Source organism: Brachyistius frenatus, unplaced genomic scaffold, assembly GCF_029030835.1.
Source record: "Brachyistius frenatus isolate BFR_SWC_R1_liver_20210118 unplaced genomic scaffold, ASM2903083v1 Contig_54, whole genome shotgun sequence".
Classification (NCBI taxonomy): Eukaryota; Metazoa; Chordata; class Actinopteri; family Embiotocidae; genus Brachyistius; species Brachyistius frenatus.
Genome location: NW_027210653.1, coordinates 2,111,204 through 2,136,839, shown reverse-complemented (window position 1 = coordinate 2,136,839; position 25,636 = coordinate 2,111,204). Strand labels below are relative to the sequence as shown.

The following is a 25,636-nucleotide window of genomic DNA, read 5'->3' as shown; positions in this document are numbered from 1 at the left end:
TTACCCATATCTGCCTGTACAAAATGTCACGACAGTTCATCCGATAGTCGTCTAGATATTTCAGTCTGGACCAAATTTGCAGACTGACCGGCTGATTGACGTTGCCATCCATCGAGAAACACTGCTAGCAGAGCTGAGAAAACGAAGCCAAACCGCACTTTTATTGATGCCTTTTAGCTCCAGTGTTGCATTATAAAGTGGTTCACTGCTGCTTACGTTCTAAAATACAAAAGCCACCAAATAACACAGCGTAAAAACACAATACACAACACCACGGGATCCATTTAGTTACGTCTGACCAAAATCTTTGTCTGACCAAACATTTGAACGAACATAAAATTCACTTTTATTTATTTCACTCGCAGACTCAAAAGCTGTTGAAAAGGTTTCAACAGATTGTTCACAGTTACTGACCCTCATCATGAAAATCCCGGCCACATTTTTTCGCGAAACCATTGTTCCATAACCGAGCTTAGGATACTGTGAGAAAACAGCAGGCCAGTACAATGTTTTTAACCAAGAATGATGTTTTGCCCTCATCACTCCATGCAGGATCCAGTTTGAGCTCTGTTGATTTCATTTATGATCAGAGGTCTGGGTCACTTTTTTTTGTCTTTAGGAAATGTTAATACATCTGAAAAGCTGTTTTGACTGGCCCTTATAGACATTAAGTTATTCTTTCATTTGTGTTTCATTAACTGAAATATTGTTGTTGGCATTCAGAAGTCTCAATGTTACCGGTAGAATGTGGGTTGTATGGCGATCTCTCCTTACTGTCGATAATCAAAATGAAAAATATTTTGATGAAGTTTGTGAGTCATGATGAGATCTGAAAATAATGTAGGGTATTTGGTCTGAACCACCAGCTCCCATGTGGGGAATGTTTTCTCAGCAGCTGTCAAAAAATATACCACCGAAATCAGGAGGATGTCGTATCGTCATAGAAAAAGATTCCTCTCAGAGGTGTCAAGTGTCATTTCAAAGTGAGCAATAATGAAGTGTCTGCCAAGTGCAGTAAACCCCCTTCTGTTTTTAAGACCTTAAAAAACAAACGTATGGAGAAAGCAGGGTTGAAGTGAACCATAGTAAAGTGAGAGTCAAACTCCACCTGTGGTTTCATACTTTAAACTGTGCCTGGACCCTTCACTGGCAGCGTCTGACACGATCCTGGAAGCTGTTCAAAAGGAGCCGAGTTTGGAGGCTGAAGCCGAGCCAAACAGTGGGATCAAATTGAGGACTTAGCATCATACAAAGAGTTGGGCAACATAATCCTGCATTTTGCACCCCAGTAACACATCTGGAATGTCAGAAATCAACCAGACACTGTGTAAACGGGATTATTATTTTTATTTTGCTCTTCACGTTTTTACTTTTATTCCCTTTACTTAGAGAGGGGGTGTGTACACAAAGAGGGATGTTGTAGAGTGCAGGAGGCTTCGCAAATACAGACAGGAAAGAAATGCTCAAATATTAAGGAGAGGAGGGAGGAGGATTTTGTTGAGGCTGGGTTTGAGTACAGATATTTTATTAATAAAAATTTATCTGTGTGATTGTTTTGTATTTTTAGTCTTGTGTTTTAGCTGCTGACAAGATCCCAGCCTCAGAGTAATATGTCGGAGAAATGTTGGCGTTGAATATTGAGCTGTGCAGTGTGTACAGAAACGTTCAACAACTCCATTACATAAACATAGTTATCTGAAAAATGCAGTTCTTTGATTGACTGTAGGTCAAAAGAGGTTTCAAAACGATTTACGTAATAACTCTTCAATGTATTATTGCTGCCTATCTGGATATTTTCTCCGATACAGAACCAGACAGAGAAGATTGTCACACTCTGTTCTGTTGATTTCCAAGCTTTTGATCCTGGCAGCTTCTTTAAAGGGTGACTTGCCCAATGTTCAACAGGCTTTCTTGTTCTAAAATGGGAAAAATATCATAATGAAGTTTATCATACCTGTTGCCTGTGTTGAGATCTCCCTGTTCATTTGCTTGCAAAATGTCATCAGATGACTTTTGCAGAATCCAGGCTCTACTTCAAATTACAGACTGAACTTGAAGCCTGACAATATGGGTTCTCGTGTGACCTAGATTTTTGGTTATTGACCACCAACTTAACCAAATAGTTGCAACTTTCCACTACATAGACTGTCTTGTTTTAGGACAGAACTTGCTTTCCAGCAGTGAAATTCTTCCTTGAAAGTAAAATTTCCCTTTTTAGAAAATACCTATTAAATTGTTTGGTCACTTCATAATACTATACCCAGATATCTATCAATAGAGCTCAACTATTCTAGTATCAAAGTCATAGACTCACCCAGGTTTTGGAAAAAAACAGAACAAAATGCCAGTTAACAAGCAGTTTGAGCTGCCAAATGTAGGAAGACACTGCAAGTAGTCCTTCAAGGTCTTCTTTTTTTTTTTAGGTGCTCCCAACAACCGTTTTTTTTAAATTTGTTTTTTGTTTTTTTCCGGGGGACTACCTGCATACAATATGACCCAGTCAATTTTTCAACACATAAAACCTGGTAAAGTGTGTAATTGTTTTATTCCTCCAGCTGAGCTTTAGCAGTATTGACAGGAAAATGGCAAACAGGAAAACGCCAACTAGATAAACAAATTAAAAGCCAGGGCATCTGTGCTGAAAGGAAAGTTTGGGGGGGGGGAATTAAGAAATAGAGATGATAGCATAAAACACACTTTTGTTTATTTATGTGTCTCTCCTTCTTCCCCATCAGCTTTTGTCTAAATACTTATTAACATTGAGATTTGTATGTGTTTTCTGTCCAAATACAATATATTGCTGTGGTTATTGCTCATCCTGATTGACTGTGAGAATACTTGAAGAATATGACATTTATACAAACAAAAAGACAATTAAATCACAGAATAAAATGTATTATATTTTTCCTTTTTGCAGGACCTCCGGGAAAGCGAGGAAGAAGAGGCCGCAACGGAGAACCTGGTATGTACATTTGTGTGTATTTGGATCATAGATCACAGTAGTCTCAATCCAGAAACGTTTAAGGAATAATTCAGTAGGACATCAGCAAATCATACTGCGCTTACAATATGTAAAAGTACACTGTATATCTTTGGAGGCCAAAATAGGTTATAGATGTGTAATTTGTGGCCTGGTGGTTTCAGTGTTCACTTGAATTGTTTGAACTTCAGTCCCCATAGAAACACCAGATTTTCACAGTAAAACTGAAAGTGCAGTATGAGAAAATAAAAGTGATGCCCAGACTTGTTGAAGCTGATGACGTCCGTGTCTAAACTTCGAGACACTCCAGTCCTGATTCCAGACATGATGTACTTATTTTCAGCTTCACTATGTATAATAACCCACGCTTGTTGGCCTCCACAAACTCAGCAACAAGTTGTCGTAATGTATTCAGCATCTCCAATCTCCCCTCCCTCCTCCCACACACTCTCTCTCCTGAGCTGACTCAATAAGTTTGGCCCAGCCGAGGCCTCGGGTATCTCGGAAAAGAACATGCCGTGCAGTGACGCTCCCACCGGCGGAAAGTGTCGCCACAAATTGAATTCACAGTGAGACCATGTACTGTACTTGGCAGAGAGCTGCATCCACACTCCGCTCACCTGATAGCAAAAGTGATAATGGGTTCTGGAGTGTGTCAGCACACTATACAGGGACAGTGCAGTAGAGCACAGCGAACGCTTTGGAACTGAAGTATTGCCCTTGTAAAAAGAAATTAGAGAGACAGGGCGAAGCACGGTCCTGAGCTTTAGTGAGAAGAGTAATAAGGGAGCGGTTTGGTTTCACAGCCTGAGAAACAAACTGTTTGTAAGGGGGGGAAAAACCACACTGCTGGTTTCACCGCCACATCCAGACACTACTTTTTAAAGTCACAGGACATCAGATCAGATTAGGTCTGCAATTTGAAAATTATATTACTTCCTTCATTTTTTATTTTGGCAATTTAATGTACGATCCTGTTTGAGGTCATTTTCTGCATTTTGAGATGTAGATAAATGTGGTGTGGACCTCCGTGTTTCCTCTTTTTCTGATTTACGTAATACTGAATCGATCCAGTGTGCAATTTGAAATCCAGGGAAGAGTTTAAAAAAAAAAAGGGAAATCAAATGACAGACAAACAACAGTTCAATGTTCTGGTTGGCTGCCGATCTGAAAGCCAGGCTTTGTTTATTCAGTGACTAACTTTCCAATAAACATCCACCATGCCAGCTTGTTTCAAACGGCACCATTGTACGCAGACAATTTTCTTTCTGTCCTCTGTTCAACCAGAGCGAATATGGATAACGTGAATAGCTCCCTCTTGACAAATCAATTGGAAACCAGCAAACAATCATACTTACTCTTGATGTGTGGACTGGAGGTATTCAGTGGACTATTAAAGGTAGACAATAGAGAACAATTACAATGACAGGCTTTACCATTCTATATAATAGCCCAGATTACAGTACCAAGCAGGATGACGCATGCCGTCAGAAGACAGATTTAAGCAATATACAGACCATCTTTTTATCTACATGTTCACAGCAACAGTTTTCAAGGCATTTCAAGGTTTTATAAAAGCAAAGCTTGAGAAGTTTTTGTATAGAAAATGTCATTGTTGGTATTGCCACTCGAAGTGTAATTCTTCATATTAACATTAATTATAGCTCAGTAATTTTGTATTAAATTCACAGCTGAGGTTTTTTAGCAAGCTTAAAAAGTGGAAAAGATTCAGTCTGAAACCCATAAACACTCAAGACAACGTATGCTGGCACCATGCTGCATTACTGGAATCCTCTGTCCAACTGTGTGCCATTTCATGGGAGAAAGACTGAAAAAACATTTAGGAGACATTATTTATACCACTGAAAATTTCAGTCCTTGATGGGTTCAGGCATACAGAATTCTGCACTGTAAGCCTTCTGCAAATCCAATTTCCCTCTTTTCAGTTCTCAACACTGGTGGATGTTGAAGGGAAACATATTTAATTCATGATTCACTTTAACCAAAAGTAACTAAGCCGCTGTGAGTTTCCCACAAATTCACCGTCAGGTGTTTTGCAAGTTTACTCATCTGCAAAGGCAGGAGGAATCTTTCGCCCACCTCTTGGCTGCAACTGGTAGAACGAACAAATAGGAAAAAGACACCGTGATGTTTACCTATGCATCAGAAATGAATGGAATACTTCATTAGGGTCACTTGTTTGTTTACCGGTAACATATGGAAAGGAAAAGTGTGGCATGACAGTTTAGGATGAAAACAGTTTTGTGGCAGTGAAAGCCAGTCTCAGACTGTTCTTGCAGGTGGTCAATGCTGGAAAGGGTTCGAAGTTTCCTCACATATTTTCCCTATGTGAATAATCAAGACTTGTTACTCAGGTACCTGCACTCACTAAAGGAGGAATTGATGCTCCAATTGAGCCGCTTCAGCAATTTCAGTGGTGCATCAGTGTCAAGTATGAGCAAATGCAGCCTTTCTCCACAATTAATCTTGTGGAAAAAAGGGATTTTGAAAGCCCAATGGAGCTTTGATGATGCTCTACAATAACTTCATTTTACAAGAATTATACTGCATAATACTGGTTTTTTTGGTTTAACATAGGCTTTCAAGATGTTATAATAGTTGAAACCGCCCAAACCTTTGAGTTGCCTGTTATGTGCTTTTCAGGAAATTGTACCCTTTTATCACATTTTGCCTTTGAGTTATCCTAATTGCTAGTTGAAAAACCTGTACTGAGCCATTCGACACAGTGGGACATGTCAAAAAAGCACGCACCGGAGCAGGTTTATTAAAACCTAAGTGGTCTACTGTAACTCAACCATCCATAAAACAATGCTACAGAAGTGCAGCCCAATGAGCCTCAAACACACGGCTCCTTGAATGCCCCAGCTGTAGGAGCGATTTGTACTGGTCATGAAGAAGAATAGTTCAAGGACATAAGACTTGTAAAGAAAAAAAAAAAAAAAAATCGTTTTTTTTTTTTTTTTTTTTTTCAGGGTTGAAGCAGCTGGGTACCTTTTTTTTTTTTTTTTTTTTTTTTTTTTTTTTTTTTAATAAAAACCTAAAGACCTAAAATGATTTGCAGGGTTCTGGGGAGCCCTGCAGTGTGCTGGCACACAGTCCTTTGAGCAGCAGTAATTGGGAAAAAGACGAGTGTCACCTCACAAAAACGTGGGGGGATATATATTTTTTTTTTAACAAGCGCGCAACCCCTTGTAGTAGTGAAATCAGAGCCACTTACAAATGTAAAATGTGATCGCCAGGTCTGGTGGCTATTGTTTGGCCAACTGCATGGAAAATAGATAGGAATCTTTTGTCAGGTCTTTTGTTCCCTACTTTAGGTATAAAGACTAGTGGGGTGTTGGAGTCAAAAGAACATGTCTGTCTGTTCAGCAGATGGCAGACATGCATCTTTGTGAAATGTTTCTTTCCGAAGAGGTGGATTTTCTATTTTAGTTATTTGTATATTTGGTTTCAGTGGAATATGGATGTTCTCTGTCTGTTAGATTGCTGACTGAAAACACACTAACCATGTATTTTCTTTCCTCTCTCTTCCAGGACCTCCTGTAAGTATGCCTGCTTCACGTCTTCTTCTGTGATAGCCACATGAAGGTAAAAACAACCTAGCAACAGTACAAGATGCTGCAGTATAGGGTATACAATTAGAGACTGTGACACATGTAATTGCATACAAGGTGAGTCAGTCCAGCGAGTATGTATGCGAGCTGTATATGCACTGTTAGAAGTCACAAGCAATTTACATGAAAGAAGAAAAACTGTCAGAATGACACAAGGTCACATGAAAGAAGCTCTTACATTTTTGGAAATTACCTCCTCCACTTTCTTCCTTTGAGTAGGACAAGAAGATCGATAAGCACTCTCATGTCTGTTTGCTAAATTTACCTTGAGTCTTATTGTCTGTGGGATGTTGCCAGGCAACCAGTGCAGAGACTCCAGGGAGTCAAGAAATAGTCGTGGGCATAACCCTTCACTTTTTATATCGATTAAAAAAAATCAGGTATAACATTTGTTCGAGTGTTGGATGTTGGTGGGGAACTGTTTCACTCCGTTTTCAGTCTTTGTACTGAGTTGCACTTATCAGCTGCTCACTGTAACTTCAAGCTCTCATATTTAACACTTTGTGTTTTATTGCCATTCTTGATATTGAAATGAAGATAGTTTTGTGCTTTTAAGTACCAAAAACCCTTTCAGTATTGTATCTCCTCTTTGTAACTTCTCTCTGGAGCTCTCCCAACAACAAGCTGCTTTGTGTCTTTAAGGTGCGTTGATATCAGTGACCATCTTTATTTGATTGTCTGATTCTGATTCTTCCATGTAGCACAGAGACATGTTTTATAATCAAAAATAAATCTGAATGTGACCTTTTAAAAAATTTTGCTCTGAAATTTTGCTCTCAATTTTTCTAATCTAATTTATGGCAAGCAATTTGGGAGTGCTTTCCCCAAAATGCCTCGCTAGACTTTAAGACTAATGCAATAAAAATAGAACAGTGAATAAGTCAACAATGGAAAAACCAAACAAACATGCAAAATATACAATTTTATTTTTCCCATTGATGTAAAAGACTCAGTATGGCAGAAATCTCAGTTGCACCACATTGTCCGAATGTATTATTAAAATAATCTCTTCATCACTGCCTCCCTCTAATATGGACCCTTGTCTCTGTCATCTGGCCAGTCTGGTTTGTAATATTCTTGCTACCAGCATCCATCCCTGCCAGCTCCCTGAACCCGGAGAGATTATCTCACCTCATTACACTGCTGGGTGATCACAGATTCACTCCTTTTAACAGATGGAAAACTTCAGTTTCCCTGAAGATGAAGAGAAACACATACATACATACATAAGCTTCAGGGCTTGTGACAGTTTGCTGTATAACCGGGTCAAGCTGGCACTGTGTGTGTGTACATGTGTGTGTGTGTGTGCTAGTTTTTTGTTTTTATAGTCCAGAGGCAAGTGTGATTGAACAGGTATAATAGCGTGTGCCGACTGAGCTGTAAAAGTCGTAAGTTAATCCTCTGAGCCTTCTCAGACACTCGCTCCTGGGGCTCTGGGACATAAGTAAGTACAGGTGGTCTTGCTTCTCAGTCTCTCTCGTCAGCCCTTACATCTGACAAATAAAATCATACTGTGTGATGTCTCAGGAGTGGACTGAAGTTCAAGAAGTGTGTCTGAAATGTTTAGGAGAAGTTGGACTTGCCAGTAAATGTATGGGATACCTGTTTTTAAGTACTTGTGGCATTGGTCCTTTGGGTGAGACGTAGTAAATCCAGCACATAAGTACCTGACAATGTTCCAGTTGTGGTCAGCAGGTCACCCTCTGATGATGTCATTATTGGTCGCACAAAGTTGCTGGAAATGTTTGTAGGGGTCCTACTTTTAACTTTGCACAGAACGCCAGAGACTATAATTTACAGCGTCGAACAAATGAACTGTCTGGGTGCCTGATCGTATTTTTAAAAAACAGGCAAGTCTTAAAAAATGCAGTGATCGAACAGTGACTCAGCCAATGCTCACCAAATCTGTTTCTGAAATAAAACATCCCATGCCAGTTTTTAAAGAAGAGACAGTACGGAGTGATCTCGTGGTTTTTCATTTGGTGTGCCCACCCAGGGGATGGCAGGGAACAACATCGCTATGAATATTCAGCAGCCCCCTCTATAAGTCTGGGAACTCTGCATGAATTATACACAGCCCTCTGAGCCAAACACACCAACCCCTGCAGAAGTCATCAAAGATCTCAAGTGACTTATTCGTTTCTCAGCCGCTGATGACGGGACAGGGACCTGTGGTTGCACAGACAGAGAAGAGAATAAGTCTCCTCAATCAAAACTCATCAGGAGGGATCCTCATTGGCGTCTCGTGATTGTCTTTTAGACTTGGAAAAGGGATTTACTTTGTTTTGATTTCCCTTCTTTTTCGTCTCCTCGAGCGTTTGTCAATTTTGCATCACAATGTCACTTGTCTAGCCAAGTTTTGTTGGATATCTCTTGTTCTCCACACATTGGAAAAATATGAATGGAGACGTGTTACAGATATGGGTTGAGGTGAGCAGTTACATGAAGAGTATTTTGCCTCTCCTTCCACTGAAACTGTAGGAATTTTCTTTTTTTTTTACTGCGCATAAAGGTTTGTTAAGTCTTTGAAATGACAGCTGAGGCAAAATTATCATGTCTTCGCTACTTAAAAAAAATAAAAAAATAAAAAAATTGTATCTTCCTTTCTCATCTTTCTGCAACTCTGAGGGTAGTTCATGTCAAAACATCAACCTCAAGCACCCTCCACTGTGTGTGCACACCATTTAGCACCAATCAAGCATAAAACACCATCCCTGAAGCTGCACTCGAGTACCCACCAACACCACGGTACTTTTGTAGCGCAGACTGAATGCCATACTAAATTAAAATTATACAGACGGAGAGAGAAACTCGCTTGCTTTGAAATCTGGTCAGAAGGAAGGGGAAATATTTTGAAATGATACAATGCTGGAAATATCAAACCCACCTCAGCCCACAAAGCATGTCTCTGCACCACACTGGAATCTTGTGCCAAGCCAGTTATACAGTGCAGCAGAGGAGGCCTTGCGAGAGTTCATTCATCCTAGCAGAGGTAACTAACTGTTTGTTTCAGTATCTGTAGTTTCCACCTCCCTGCTTCATCAGCTGACACTCCAGCAATGCAGGTTGAGTGTGATCTGTCACAGCGTATGAATTATGCAGCTGGGATTAGAGGCAATGTGGGGGTGAAGCAGAGGAGCCCAGGCGCCTTCAATCCACATCTGATATGCACTGAAGCTCCACACCTGTTAATAAAACATATTCCAGCTGGACTTTGATCATGTCTGCCCTGCAGAAGAGAAAGGTGGCAGTTTGGTTAAATTGAACCTCAAGCTTAAGTTTGAAGGAGGCCCTGCATGTTTGCAAGTTGTGTTCATTTACACTTTTTTGCTACGTTGCAAAGTTGAAATTGTTGGAACAGGGAAAGCCCATTAACAGACACAACATGAGAGAAGAGCACACACACACACACACACACACACACAGGCTTTGGCACTGAAGAAGCCGAGAGCTGAATGTGAATCTATTTGACATGACAGCGTTTACATGGCCTCATAAGGGCAGCGGTGCCTGAAGAAGCCTACTGGCACTGGATGTGACAATATTAAGAGTTTGACCTTTTAGATGTCAGTCCTCTGCTCACGCCGTGCCCATCAGCAGCACTTGTTTGTCAGCAAATGATGATAGGCAGCAGTCGGGCCAACCCTGAGGTTTCCACACCGGGATTTGGAGCAGTCAGCAGTGTACCTTGGCTGGATGAGCAGGCTGAATACTCACAGGGAAAAGTGACTGTCACTACCTTAGCGTGGTAGGAGAATTGGCACAGCAGGGAAGTGATGCTCGCAGCTTTAAGAAAAAAACTTGACAGCTTTGTGATTGAAAGGAATTTTCCTCCAGCACACATCGCATGATGAGAAATGTAGAGCAGCCAGTATGTGGTTCTAATCGAATCAGCAGAAGAAGTGAAAGGAATACTTTTCCAACTGGAACATTGTCCGTTATTCAACATTTCATATCCACGACAAGAATTCTGTGGGTCAGAAAATCTGCTTACGTATTGCTCGGGGAAACATTTGGCTTCGATGTTTGGCTTTTTATGCCTACAATTTGTGTTCAAGCTGTTTAAATGTCTCCCTCCTCAGGAATGATGAGACCCTCCCCAGCACAGAATCCCCTCCATGTTTGATTTTCATCTTGCACTTACACAACACACACACACACAAACGACCAGTTGCACTATCAGTTTCAGTTTCCTCAGTTCACAGAGTCCCTGCTCCCACAAGAACATCCAACACATAACAACAAGCAGACACACACACACACACACACTCACAAACACATACACACATTAAAGTCATTTTATGTCGGGCTAATTGTGATACACTGTGGATATGGGAACCAGATGCCATTCCCAAGTCAGTTTTCCAGTGTGGTTTTCCTATCCCTGCCTAACCTCTGCGTCCAGATTCCCCCGACGAGCACCAGCCACTTGTGGTCATCCATTCCTGCCCATTCTGCTCTTGATTACTCACATCCCTGTCCTCCATTTGTTTTCCCGCCTTGAAGAAAAGTTCCCCTGTGGCCCACGGTAATATGATTGAAGGTCCCCATGCAGAACTAACAGATGGAGGTGTACATTTCGATATGTTTTCACTGGATATTTTTCACTGTGCTGCAGGTTTATGCAAACTGAGGACTGCTGATTTCAATACAAATGGTGCACACAGCAAGCTCTTAGCTGCAAATGGTTAAGTGTGCATTTTGCCATGGCCTCAATAGTATTTCCACTATTGAAATGGTGAATTTGATTGTATTTGTGTTTCCAAATGGGATATTTTCTGGGCAGAGAGCAAATATGAAATATTGTGGCAGCATGAATGCAACATTATTTTCCTTCCATGCCCAAAAGTAATCACTTTTAAAACACGTCGTTACTCGTACATGGTAGTCTTTGAAGGAGGAGTTCAGCAGTGGGAATAATGCCTTTTCGCTTGCTGGCTGAGAGCTAGAAGAGAAAATGTATAGTATTGTCATGTACGGTAAATCTGAAGCTACAGCGACAATTTGTGGCATTCCTGGACTATCTGTGCTGGATTATTTATTTAGTTTTCGTACCGATTAAACAAGCAAAATGTAACGTGTTAACTAGTGAGCTTTAGTTGTGCCGGAAGACAGGTCTTGTTGCCTTATGACAGCCAGGATTGCTGTACCAGCTATATCGACAGCTAATTCTCTGCTGGCTGTAGTTAGCCTACTGCAAAAGTAGAGTGATATCAATCTTCTCTTCTTCCCAAAATGTTGAATTATTCCTTTAAATCAGCCAGGTTAAACTGGATTCCAATTTTTGTGAGACCAAAGACCTCTTATTTTCACTGTATGACAAACATGATGCGTCACTTTGCTGTGTGAAGTGTGTCAGTCAGGTCTTAGTCCTTTCAAACACTTTACTTTGGCTGTCTTCCCACTCGGTGGTGAGCAGCACTCCTCACCTGCCCCCTTTTCACTTAGTCATTCCCTGTCAACACTTGGTGCCTGGAGGATTGCTTCGCTTAGCTTCCTGTGTACACACATGTTTATTAATATTGTGTAGTTGTGTGAGAGTGCCATATGCCTGTAAAGAAGAGGTTGTAAAAGCGGTAGTTGTTGGCCTGCGCTCTCAGAGATGCCAGTGCTCCAGGCCAGGGTGAGATGATTGGATCCATGTGGCCGGCCGGCAACTGCTGCCAGGCCTGTTGGCCCGGCTTCTACAGAGAGGATATGAGCTCGGTTTGATGGATTGATTCGCTGGACCTCGATAAGTTTAACAGGTCACTGTGATGAAAACTAATACATCTGAGTCCAGACAGAGGTTACATGCAGATCCCCCGCCGCCGACTTTTTGCATCATGTTGGATTATGTAGATCGCTTCACGAGATTGTACAAGCAGCTCGCAGCCAAACCCACAAGAATGATTTCACTCATGTCAACAACAGCTATAGCTGTGGCCGTGTGCCAGCTCCTCGCCTTGTGTTGCACAGTGAGGCGAGCACTGTCAAGCTTTCATCCATCAGGCTTTAAGTAAATTATAGGAGAGTAGGAATGTGAAGAATGGATATTCAGTGTCTTGACTTCTATGCAAGACAATTTGAAATCAGGCTGATAAAAGTGAGGTGCTTTTCAGCTTGTGGGTTGGAGTGTGTACTGCCTGAATAGTGACAGGTCAAACAATCTATGTTTATTGAAAATTAATTATTTTGCAAACATCAATGAAAATAGCCAATTTGTGTGTTTAATCAGTCACTGAATTAATGGTCTTTATTCCAGACCGGGCCCACATTTAGAATGATAAAGTATATCCAAACACCAAAATTGCAGATATTAAAGATAAGACATACGACACATACATAGACTATTATAAAAAATCTATTCGGGCTAAATATTAGTAGCGACAACGTATTAATTTGAAATCAGAAAAAGATTTCTATCATTTTTAAAAGTCTCATATTTTATAAATTCAGATTTTTCTTTCTTTCTTTTTTTTAAATTATTATAAAACAGCTGTATGAGCTCTATAAATACTGTGAAAGTCTGAAAGAGGTCAGTCCATGGACAAATTCCCTCAGCCTGTATGAAACAACTGTGCTGTTTGGGCTTCCATAAGTTTGTGATGTCACAAACTCATGCTCATATCAAATGTCTGCTCTCAGTCCACAATCCACAGTCCATTCCTTTATGTGGAAGAAAACACAGAGCAGTCAATTAGTTGTGGAGCTGGCAAACGACAAGACCGAAAATAACCCATGGTTGACCTGGGCGTGCATGACTCAGGAAAGAGTCAGCCAATCGGAGGAGAGGGTCATTCATAGCAATGTGACACAAGACAGCCTGTTGTAAAACTATAGAGATGTTTTTTGGTACGCCAGAAAAGTATATATTATGTGACCTATTAGTCATATTACTACCACGTGAACAATTTCTTCGGAATGAGAAAAAACAGGTTGCCTAAATAATAAATTAGGGATCAGTAAATCTCTGTGAAGGTAACATAAGGTCAAAATAATTGATGAACCATACAAACACTTCTGAACAGTTCTGTACAATTGAGGTCAGATGAACACAAAACATAAGAAAAAGTTGTGCAATATATTTACTTTTTAGTAATTGCCTTTGCATGTGGCACATGAAGTGTACCTCAGCACCAGGATTATTTTATTGAACATCATTTACTCTTTGCTTGTAATATGAAGTGAAGTCAGTTACATTGTCATATTTGAATGACAATGTTCTCCATGGTGCTTGTGGGTTTGGCCCCAGTTCACTTTGCCTTTTTATATTTCCCTGCAGACCTTTCCATATTTCTCCCCCGCTCTGTTTTAAAAGGTGACAGGGGTTTCCTCTTCTTTTTTTTCACAGCAAGAGCTCATTCAGGCCTTTGCAGGAGACAGTGGTCATGGTTTGGCTCAGAATGAGAAGCTCAAAAAAAAGCTTAATCCTGATCCAGTGGTCCACCATAAACTCGAGAATATCATGCACATGTTCATGCACATGCTCTGTTACAAATCATCTCATGATGGAAGTTTGACATGAATTTGCCCAGCATTAAGCAGCAGAAGATGTGAGGCTTACCATCAATGTTATATGTCATTTTCAATAAGTGGATTGAGTGTGTCAGCTTTGGGGCAACTGCATCCAGCTCATATAAGGACATCTTGATATTTGTGAAGTCACACAAGAGGTATTCTTGGAAATAATTGCTACAACTCCGACAGTAAGAGTCAAATTCTGTACACCAAAGCACAACAAATACTGTATGAAATGCAAACATGTTTACAGCAACAATATTCTTAGTTCCTGCAGAAAAGGAAAAAAAAAGGAATAGTTCAACATTTTAGATAACAGGCTAATTTACGCCTGTCAAGAGGTGATCAAATAGTCTTGAGACTGTTTCTGGTACACGCCAACACAGCACAGTGACATGCATGGAGCATTGGGAAGCTATAACTTTCATGAGTAAGTATTCCAGGTTACGTCACTTGATCAGCATCAGCACCTGAGTTACATGCGTTGTTGTGGCAACTGGTATGTGTGCATTTGCGATTTGAACACGTTACTGAAACTTGAGCAGAGAGCACACATTAAATTGTGTGTCTAATGTTTGGTGAAAAGAAAGAAGCCACATGGAGTAAAATTTGGTGAGTAAGGGGGGGGGGGGGGCGAGGAGCAACAATTGTGTTGTTCCAAGGGTAAAACTCGCGCAACTCGGCCCAATGTCATTAGGGAGAACCAAATTGTCTTCTCTGAAATTATCATTAACCTCAGACGCCTCAGAACATCACAGCAGAAGTCAATATTAAAAGTCTGACCTTGTGGGACAAATTCACGATGCACAAACCCGCGAATGTCAAAGAAAACCCACCTGGTTTCATTCTTTAACTCGTGTACCTTCATTGGTCTTGGACAGTCACGTTCTGCCCTTCTTGAAAAGTGACTGCCACTCGGAACACCTCGCACATTGATCCATTGACACAGGATTTCTGATGCATTCAGTGTGACACAAAATTTGATGTGTGCTCTCTGCTCAAGTCCATAGTGAAATCGCAAATGCACACATACAAGTGGTCATAACAACGTGTATCACAGGCGCTGATGTAGATCAAGAGACGTAACTTAAAATACTTACTCATAAAGGTCAATGTTTTCCCGTGCTCTGTGTATAAGCAGTCTCATAACTTTTTGATGTTTCCTAATATGATTGCAAGCTTCGCCTAAAAACAGGAAATAGGAGTTAAGACTGTGCTCAGAGATGATAAACAATTCCAACATGGCCCTCCAAAAAACACGATCTGTACTTCAGAACACATTGAACGATTTCTTTGCAAAACAAAAGTAATTTGAAAGGTGTTGAAGTCACTGTAGGGGATTAAGCATGTTCACCAAAGTAATTGCTGATGCACACTGAGTAAGTTTGATCAAACAGAAGCAGCCTGATGACCCATGGAGCATCTGCTGGAGTGCTGCCTGAAATAGAGCCAGAGCAGAAGCTGTAAAAAGATCTGAAAAGCACACACAGGTGCTGATTACAAAACTTCCTCCTTGGGGCAGACTGAAACCACAAAGCTGCAGAGACGGCTTGACAAATAGACACCTGCAATTCTACTGTAGTACAGTTGGCTCATTTGAAATAGTCTTCACAGGAGAGCTGTTTAATAGTCTCTTTAAAAGACCCTCACTGCACTTGCTTGAACCTTTTTGGAAATGCTCCAGCGGGCGCTGTCTCTCCAAGTGATGTGCAAATGATGGGCCGTATAATGAGCAGGTGCACACTGTGGAGCAAAATCATTTCCACATGCTTGATGACCAGATGGAAGAGTAAAATGAACAAAGTGTATGGGTAAGATACTGTTAGGTGTGTCAAAAGTTGACGACCACTTCCAAATACAATCTACCAGTAAATGCTACGAAGTGGTGTCACTAGGTGTTTTTTTTTTTATTTGATTGATAAAGTTTTGATCATCAAAAGATGCCGTTTAAAAACAAGATAAAGCTTGAACGCTTGATCCCAATTCAGTTAATTGTGTAAAATTAGAAGTTATAATTTGAATGAAAATTATGTCAAACTGAGTCAGCTGTAACACCTGAACCAACAACTGTGACCCCATTTTCTTCACGTAATCGCTCGCAAACAAATATTAAAATTCTTCTTTGCTCCATTATAGAAGTCCAACATGGATTTGATGAGATTTCATTATGTTTCTGCACTTATCATGAAACATTCTGGATTTATTGAAGTGCTACATCATATAATAGAGTTTTCATTTTATTTTACACAAGCTGTGGAGCCCAGTCATGTAGCCTTGTAAATTGGTGTGCCAACTACATTTTTCAGTGCCAAACATAATATTTTAAGCAGGCTTGTGTTCAAAAAAGAAAAAAAAAAGAAGCTATATTTATATAGTTCTTTGTTGCAGCCGTTTAACAGCCCAGCCTCCTGTTGTCCAAATGCAATTTCCCCTCACAACACAAAAGCTTTCACTGATTTCCTTTAGCTCCCTTCCATTTTGGGGAACACACTGGAAACCTATTGAGCCCCTCTGGAACTCCTCTCCATCATTATAAATGTGAAAGTCAGGTTTGATTCCAAAATGTTGCCCCTGTTATTCCTCCCTCGGGAACCGCAATCGGAAACATTGTAATAATTGCGCATTTTATGTTTACAAGTGTGTTGTGGTTGTTTGTACGGCTGGTGTGGTGGTACGTGTGTGTATTAAAGCTGTGTTTCCCATCGGCTTGTGTCTGGGCATGTTGAAGTGAGCACACTTGCTTTGTATTTGAATAAATTGAATGATGCACTGCATGAGCGGATGTACAAGTTCACAACCTCATGACCAAGGCAAATAAGGCCTCCTGCAGATCCAGTTAGGAACACATGCACTTCTATACGTAAACAAAATGGACCGTTAACCAAGCATCAGAAATAACGTCCAAAGGCACCAAGTTGTCAGAAACATGGCTGCAACTGTCTTTTCCCAGAGTGGTGTGGTCGAAATTGGCTGAGGAAACCTGCCTTATTGCTTCTGACGCATTTCAGTTTTAGACTGTTTAATGTGTGCCAGTACAGGGGAAGCCTGACTTTATCTACAAGCCTGCTATTCTGGGTCACTGGTCCATACACTCAAAGGAACAGCATCTAAACACAGGTCTTATCCTAATGTCACCAATCTGTGGATTAGTGTCAATGTCTGTCTGATATCACTGGAAACAAACCATGTTTGATCAGCATAACCCTGAAAAAGGAACCGCTGCACAGCATTACTAGAACTGAATAACACACACACACACACACACACACACACACACACACACACACACACACACACACACACACACACACACACACACACACACACACACACACACACACACACACACACACACACACACACACACACCACACACACACACACACACACACACACACACACACACACACACACACACACACACACACACACACAGAGAACTTGTTCCTTTTACCTGAGGATTTGTTTGTTGTTGTGGAAGATTCAAATCTGCTCTCATTCTCACTTTGAGTCCAGCAGATAGCTTTTCATTTCAAATAAAGATTAGTATTGGCACAGACATCTTTCTCAGTTTCATGGCTCAGGAACATTGTTGCTCAGTGGGTGATCAGTTAATCACATCACTGTCACTAATAAAATACTCATACTAACTAACTTGCTTTTTTCCCCCCAAACATACGACCTCTGAGCAAAGAAAGGAGCCCGACATACTGGGCTTCTTCCTTCAACTTGAATGTTACAATAAAAAAAATTGGAGCACAAACTCATTAGGCTCTTGCCTATGGATGGACACACCATGGTCAAATCTCCGTCTTCACCCATGATCTTTTACAGAGCCCACCCAGGAGGCGCCGCCTGCTGATGGACAGACGCTGGATGCACAGCTGCCTCACAAAAACTGCTGTGTAAAAAGAAAAGAAAGAAACATTCCTCCTGTTCGGGGCACATTTTTACAATGTGCTTGCCAATACTTGGTCAAAGATCGCTGGATTTGATCCTCTATGTAAACATGGACTTGATTTGGGCCTGTTTTATGTTTTAATTGCATGTTTAGATAAGCCCGGCTGTCCACAGTGCATGAGGTACCGTTTCCCACTCTGTGCAGGAGATTTTAATCAAATACTGAAACTGAAAGAGATGTCAAAAAGTAGACGATTGTGTCGTCGCCGTCTCTGTTCACACCTTGTTTAGCAGCTGTTTGTTTCTTGGCTGACATGATTGGTCACCCTGGTTTTTAACAGTTTGTTACATTTCCAGAAAACTCGTGATTGTCTCCAGAATTACAAATAACCGCCGTGGACCATAGTTTGTCTTTTTTTTTTTTTCTTTCTACTTATGTTGTAATAGTTTCAACAATCCTTTTTTTTTCTCTCTTCATAGGGTCCTCCTGGTCCAAAGGGTGAAAAGGTGAGTAATTCTATAACCTGATATTTTTATTGTCATGCTATTAATCCGATATTTTGTAAAATTGCTTAAAGAAATAGCTGTAATGTTTGAGGAGTACTGACACTTTCTTGTTGAGTGTTAAAAGATTAATTCTCCTCCAGTTTCTGTAGGCCGAGCTCGAGTCAGCAGCTGGTTAGCTTAACTTAGTGCAAAATCTGAAGTGAAGGGAAGCAGTTAGACTGATTCTGAAGGTAACAAAATTTGCCTCCTGAGGCTAGCTGTGTCAACTCTAAATGTTAAGGGCACTGGCTGCTAGTGGGAGCTCCAAATTTATCACATTTATAGGAAAGTAAATAGTGAATGGGCTTCACTTATATCGTGTCTTTTTGCCTGAGCAGTTTACAAAAGCACTTTCACAACTTGTGCCTCTCATTCATTCATTCCCACATACACAATAATGGCGACGGAGCAGCCATGCAAGGTGCTCGCTCGGCTGCCATTGGGAGCTCCCTGGGTTTTATTGTCTTGCTCAAGGACAGTTCAGCATATAGACAGAAGGAGCTGGGGGGCTGAACCGCCAACCTTAGGTTTAGCAACCTGCTCTACCACTTGCACCATAACCGCCCCTGACAGGGATATCATCTAACTCAATTTCATCAAATGTCATCAAATTTAATGAAATTTCACTCTTTATTATCCAGCCCATTACATGTTGTTGCAAGTCAAGTCAATAGAAATCTTTGTTTTTGTTCTGCCCACAGTTAATCTGTCCATAAAGAGTGTTACTTTCCATCTACTCCTTTGATTTGCATTTAAGTCATCCTGACTTTAAGTCTTGGAGTCTGAATATTTAAATTGTTCCACCTTCACAAATCCACAGCACAGAAAGTTGAAGACCAAAAGCCAGAGCCCTGACTTGAAATCCTTAAATGCCTTGCTGAGCATCCCTCCATAAAACAGCTGTAGAGCATGCAAAATAACCATACTGTCTCTTTATAAGTTTGCAGGACGACGGGACAAAATGCCTACCTGAGCAATTACACCCAAGTTGATAAAGAACATAAGTTCACCTTTTATGGATACAGGTTGCTGTTGGTGCAAACTTCTGAAGTGCTAAAGACAAAGATTAACACTTTCACCATCTATGAATCAATTACATATTCGTTCATATTTAATTCAAAATAAACAACAACTTGGGTATTAAACGAATACATTTCAAGGGTTATTGTGCTGTAAAGTACAAGAAATAAAATGAATCATGAATCAAAATTGTGTTTTTGTTCTAACACGGTGCCCGTTAAAACAGAATATAGGGCCCATAAGCACGAGTTAGAGGTGCGTTATGATAATCGTGAATGACCGTGATTAGATGCATGTTCATGCCTCTCATGTGAACCACTTCATCCTCAGTTTAATGAAATGAAAAATAACTGTGCATTCTTCCCACCCAAGTTGAATAAAGCGTCTATCAGTGTGGCCATTCACAACTGTTTTCCCATTAAATCTGCTGCTGGCACAATGGCCCAGTGAAAAATTAGAAAAATTCCCAGAGCTGTTTTATTTGAAATTGCCCAGGCATTATATTAAAGTTTGTTTGAGCAAAATTCCCATCCATGTGTGATAAGTTGTTCGTCTCATTTTACTGCTGTGGCTAAACTGTAAGTCGCTCTAATGTGATAAAGCCGCAGTCTTCACCGTGTGCAGGTCGACTCAAGACCAAATGTTTTCTCCTCAAGGATTGAGCTCCGTCCACAGACCCCCCCCCCCCGCCCCCGCCCCATCCCCAACACACACACACACACACACACACACACACACACACACACACACACACACACACACACACACACACACACACACACACACACAAAGATCTCTGGGACATAAAATCTGGCCTGGCAATGCAGTTTGCCAACACTGAGCCCCCCCCCCTCACCAAACCCACCAAACCTCACACCACTCCCCCCCCTCTCTCTTCATCCCCATTCCATGTCAGTCCATGTTTTCATAAGTGATTTTACTTTCAGCCACAGTGAATAGTTGAGGGCTCTTGTGTTATTTGTCTCTATCAGTGTGTTCTCGATGCGCTTCGGTGATTTCGGTGTGAGTCTCAGCTTATTATTAGCACTGTACTTGTGTATGTGCATGCTCAAGTGTTTGACCCTCACATTTGAAGACCAATTCTTTTTCTTGTCTTCCGCAGGGGGATCAAGGCGACCAGGGACCTCGGGTATGCGGTTTACTGTTTTCTTGTGATTAGCAGATGAATGTGACTGTGTGTGTCTCCCCAGCAGAATTGTGGGCTAAAAAGGTTTGAGATGCATGAAATTCCTGGGATAGTGTTCTTCCAATCTGGCCAAATACAACAAGCATTTCAGCACTGCTTATTTCTACATCAAGAATGGGCAGGCAAACGCGCAAGATACTCTGGAAGGCACGGGGGTGGTGGTATCTTTTTCCAAGATGCAAAAACCTATTTCTTTCCTCCTCCAAATGAATATGAATACAAGCATTTGCACAAAAGCAGAAGAGCTCTGATCAATCTCGGGTATAAATCAAAAGCCAACTCGCTCTGTCTCTATAATTACTCGTGATTCACTTCAGTCATCAACGTGACATGGCGTGTTTAAAACTTGAATCATTTCCAGCTCCATAGTTTGACATTTCTATAAAAGTGCAGCTTCTAAATGATGATGAGGTGAGTGCTTTTCTGTACTTGACAGCCTCCGAAATTAATTACTCTCAGCGTAGCAGTTAGCTCAGCTCTCATTTTTCTCAAATAATGGTTAAAAAATGAGCCGCCTCTGAAAACCAGACTGCAAAGGTTTGTTTAGAGTAGGTTGCATTAACTGGGGGTCACATGCGTGCATGCATACGCACACTTTCACTTCCTCTGAATCTGCTGCCGTTCGTCAGGGGAAGATTGTATGGAGTCACTTTGAAGGCCTGTAATTGATTTCTATGAGGCCAGAGAGTGCGTAGAGGTGGGCACACAAGGACCAGACAGCAGAACAGCCCAGTTTGTCTTGTCACTTGACGACCAGCCATCTCCAGAGCTGATCTGATCCCAATTCAGAGCTGGCGCCCACCCAGACGTTAACAGTTCACCGATTAACGTTGTCAGCTCTCCTCCAGGCTAGTCGAACATGTCAAAGCACCAAGTTTCTTATGATCTGATGGTCTATACAAATGACCTTTTCTGTGAAATTTGATTAGCGGTCCCAAAGTGATCCAGCTAATGTTACAGACAGGCACTCCTTACATTACAGACAAATTCACAGAGATTGTGGCTCTCTGAGTGGATTCCCACTATCATAGGATCTACCAACACATTTTCAACTCTGATATCCTTAGTAAATTTTTAATGATATAAAGGTTTTGTATAATCATGACAGTGTAAGAAATGCACTACTGAAACAAGCAGAAAGGAAAAACCTTCCCTGGAATAAACTTTCCCAATTTGGGTAGAATTTCTTGGTTTTGCTCACAATTTGTACCCTTTTAACCTCGGAAATGGAGTCATCCATCTCCATCAGTTCAATGATTTATACTTTGGAATAAGCAGTATGGCTGATAGACTTTTAACAGGGACTAGTCAGGTCCTATTTGTCTTGCAGAGTAAATAAACAGATTGTCCACTTCAAGATAGCATTTCACTACCTAATTACAGCAAAATTGTCCCCTAACAGGTACAAATTAACACAGTGTCACAGTCACATATGAAATATATTGGGCATGAAAGCGCAACAGGTCACCACCAAATTGTATTACCTTCCCAGAACAGCATATTGACTTTGCATATTGGATTAGTAGGAAAATGTAGTAGAACAGTATTAGAAAGATTTCCTTAATAAATGAAGGCATAACAGGACAAGTGCGGCCTGACCTTGAGTCTGTCTGTCTGGCTGGAAATGAAGCTCATTTCATGCCCAGTATTGACTGTGTGCAGGGAGTTGATTAAACCCATATGGAGGGAGATATAAACAACAGAGCATGTCAACAGTATGTCGTTTAAGCACCACAGTCTACCACATTACATCCAATCTAAACAGATTTAAACTTAGAGTAATGTAAAGGATAGACTTTTTGTGTGGGTTATATATCAAGAGGTCATTGTAGATCCTCAGGCTGTGGCCGAAGAATCGCCACATGGCCGGCAGAATTTCCTCACAAGCGCCCACTTCCTCTGGCTGGTCCCCACATGTCAGGGTCAACCATTTGTCTGACCTAAAGGTCACAGATCACATGCAAACATCAAAGGTTACCCAAATAATAAACAATAAATTGGCCAGTTTTGACAAACAAATGCGGGGCCACCACTGGAGCTCCACTTGTGGGTTATAATTAACAGGAGTTACTGGCTACATGTATCACAAAGAAAGGTGTGTGTGTGTGGTCCTTTTGAGGGATGGCACGATCTACAGCTGTCAAGCAAAGGTTGGAGAGTTCCTGGGTTAGCTGGAGGAAAGATTCCTGAGATTTCCCCCACAAAAAAAGTGCCCTTGTTTGTCCAGTGTTTCACTTCTCGCATCTTGGGATTTGACTAAGTTGCAGTGTTCTTCCAAAATAAAGAGGCCATGATTATATAATTTCCAGGATATGACTTCCCAGTCATGAACAAAGAATTATTTTGCAGTCTGTTATTTGTATATGAAATCAAAAGCCTTAAAATGAATTTCACTTGAGATAAATTTGATGTATCAGATTGATGCCAAATCTGAGGCCTCAAATGAATGTATTGCTCCACACTTAAATGTATTAAAACCATCTGTGTGCAGAACTGGTAATCCACTCCACATATAGATATTCAGAAAATGTCACAGTCTGTAGTTGCTCGGGATGATTTGAGTGTTTGGTGTGGTCGAGGAGACGCTGGATCTGGCCAGTGTCCTAAAACGGCTGATGCTAATTGTCCTCCTATCTGGCTTTTTGTTGACTACGGATGCAGTCATCTCGCTGCAGGCGAATACATAGCCATAAGAGCTCCTCACCAAATAACCAACATCCGTTTTGGAGGAGAAAAGCAAAACAGAGCAATCTGTAAATGGTTAGGATTCTCTGTCAACCGCCATGTCATTATCATTCTCGCACATAGACATCAGCATGGAGGCAAAACAGAGAGAGCACGAACCCGCACCTTGTCAAACTTTCCTCCTTTTTCTCTCCTCCAGAGAAAGAACAAACTACTGGTTTTCGGTCAGATAATCATTTTAAACACCCATTGGTCAGTCAGGTTGTCAACATGTTGTCGACCTGACTGAAGCTTCTCTTCAGTGTCTCCGCCCGCATGTCTCAAAATGACAGGACAACGCTACAACCCAGAAAGCAGTCACGTGCCAGCTTGCACATGCCCTCCACTATATTTCATGCCTGAACTCTTTGTATTGTGCCTTCCCCCCCAGATCATAATCTAGTTCTTGTTTTCCTTCTTTGTCCTCAAGATGTTTGAGGTTGTAAATAACTCGAGAAATATACTTGTGCGTCGATCCAGTCGCACACAGGACGGCTATTGTCTGCAGTGTAAGAGTATCCATTGCTCTGTTCTGCTGCGGGCCTGAATTAAATCAGCCTGCCTTGAAAGCCATATTCTTAATGAGCCATGCTTTTTGAATTATCTTTGGAAAACCAGAGGGATGCCACCAAAGCCATGTTTGCATAGGCCAGATTTTATCTTAAGCTGAAGATGAAGATTGATCTCTTACACAGCATGTTTACGTTGGTGTGCCAGCCGTGAAGGAACACTTTCCTCAGTCCTCATTCAGGTTGGTTATTTGTGGTGGAGCAAAGCTTGCAGCATAAAGATAAACAAGAGAAAATACAATCATATTCTGCAGCAAGAAGGGTTCAGTCTTCTTGTGTTGTTATATACAATATTAAAGCAAAAAATATTTATATTCACAAGCCACGCCCCCTTTAGTTACCATTTCCAGACCTCTCAAGTTGTTGTTTTTTTTGTTCTGTGCACAATGTAGTTTACAATGATCCGACCTGAAGATTTACAATTTCAAACTTTAGAGTATTTTTGAAGCAATAGGGTCCAGATTTTATACAATGGTAGATGAAGGCAGAATTTACAGTTTTAGCTAATTGCTGACATATGGTATGGTGAACTGGTTACCAATACTGACTCCTGACAGGCTATTGTTTGTCTGATGTCTTTTAAAAGGAGAAACTTCTTAGACTGGTTTAAAATAAGCAATTGATGGCTTCCTACAAAGTATCAAGCAAAAATACTGAGTGGCATGTCCCAGGTAAACACTTCCTCAGCAGAAGATAGCTTTTGCAGATGACTTGTAAATACAGTCATTCACTGCCCAGTTTAGAGCTTTTTTTGAATAACATGTTAAATGTATGATCAGATTTTGTTCAAACATAATCGTGCGTTGCTCTTCGTGCTTTTGTAAACGTATGTGTTTTCACTTTGAGTGTTATAAAAGCAAAGACTTGATGAGGAGGAATAAACATATTTGGCAAATACTATTATAGCTAACGCCAGCTGGGGTCTCTTAAATTCCAATAAAGGGCAAGATAGCAGCTTTTATTACCCTAATCTTTGATAGCATCCAGGATCAGCTTTCCAACAGTGGGGAAATATGACACTGGGGCATGTGCTAGTCAGCTGTTTTTTTTTAACCTGTAACCCCACAAACGAGTATAGTTAACTAAGTACAAGCTTGGGAAGAAATTCAGTTATCTGTGGGTGTAGTAAACCAGTTAACTGGACATGCTAACAATTCTGAATTAGGTTAGAGCAGAAGAACACACTGTTTAATTCATGCCTCCCGCTTTTTGCAAGTATCACACTAACTAAAGCCAATGAACACACGTTTGGCTTGTTGAGAAAACAAAAGCTCAACAAGCGTGCCCTGCTGAGTTAGCTTTGCTGTGATTGGAGGATCGCAGGTCAGGGAACAGTCAGTCAATATTTTACTGGACAGTTTTATGGCATTGTGACTGTAAAAGACGTGTCACAATCAAAGACCTTGTTTATAGGCATGCAAGAAAGTGCAATGAAAAAAAATGTCCAGCTCTGGACAATAACCTCAAAATCATGAAACTTCATGGGGTGAATTTATTTGAGAGTAGCATTCCATGTTTCGCTGACGAAATGTCGATGTTTCTGGATTCAGATTAA

The 25,636-nt window shown here is 40.9% G+C and overlaps 1 protein-coding gene across 1 annotated transcript in view; it reads left to right on the top strand.

Moving 5' to 3' along the window:
* The window catches only part of LOC138624746 (collagen alpha-1(XXV) chain), a 148,812-nt gene that overhangs the window by 78,323 nt on the left and 44,853 nt on the right, over positions 1–25,636 (top strand). Inside the window, exons 3-6 of the mRNA XM_069705223.1 lie at positions 2,918–2,962; positions 6,536–6,543; positions 18,496–18,522; positions 20,705–20,731. Of these exons, the coding sequence (XP_069561324.1) occupies positions 2,918–2,962; positions 6,536–6,543; positions 18,496–18,522; positions 20,705–20,731 (107 nt within the window). The remainder of the gene's footprint in view (positions 1–2,917; positions 2,963–6,535; positions 6,544–18,495; positions 18,523–20,704; positions 20,732–25,636) is intronic.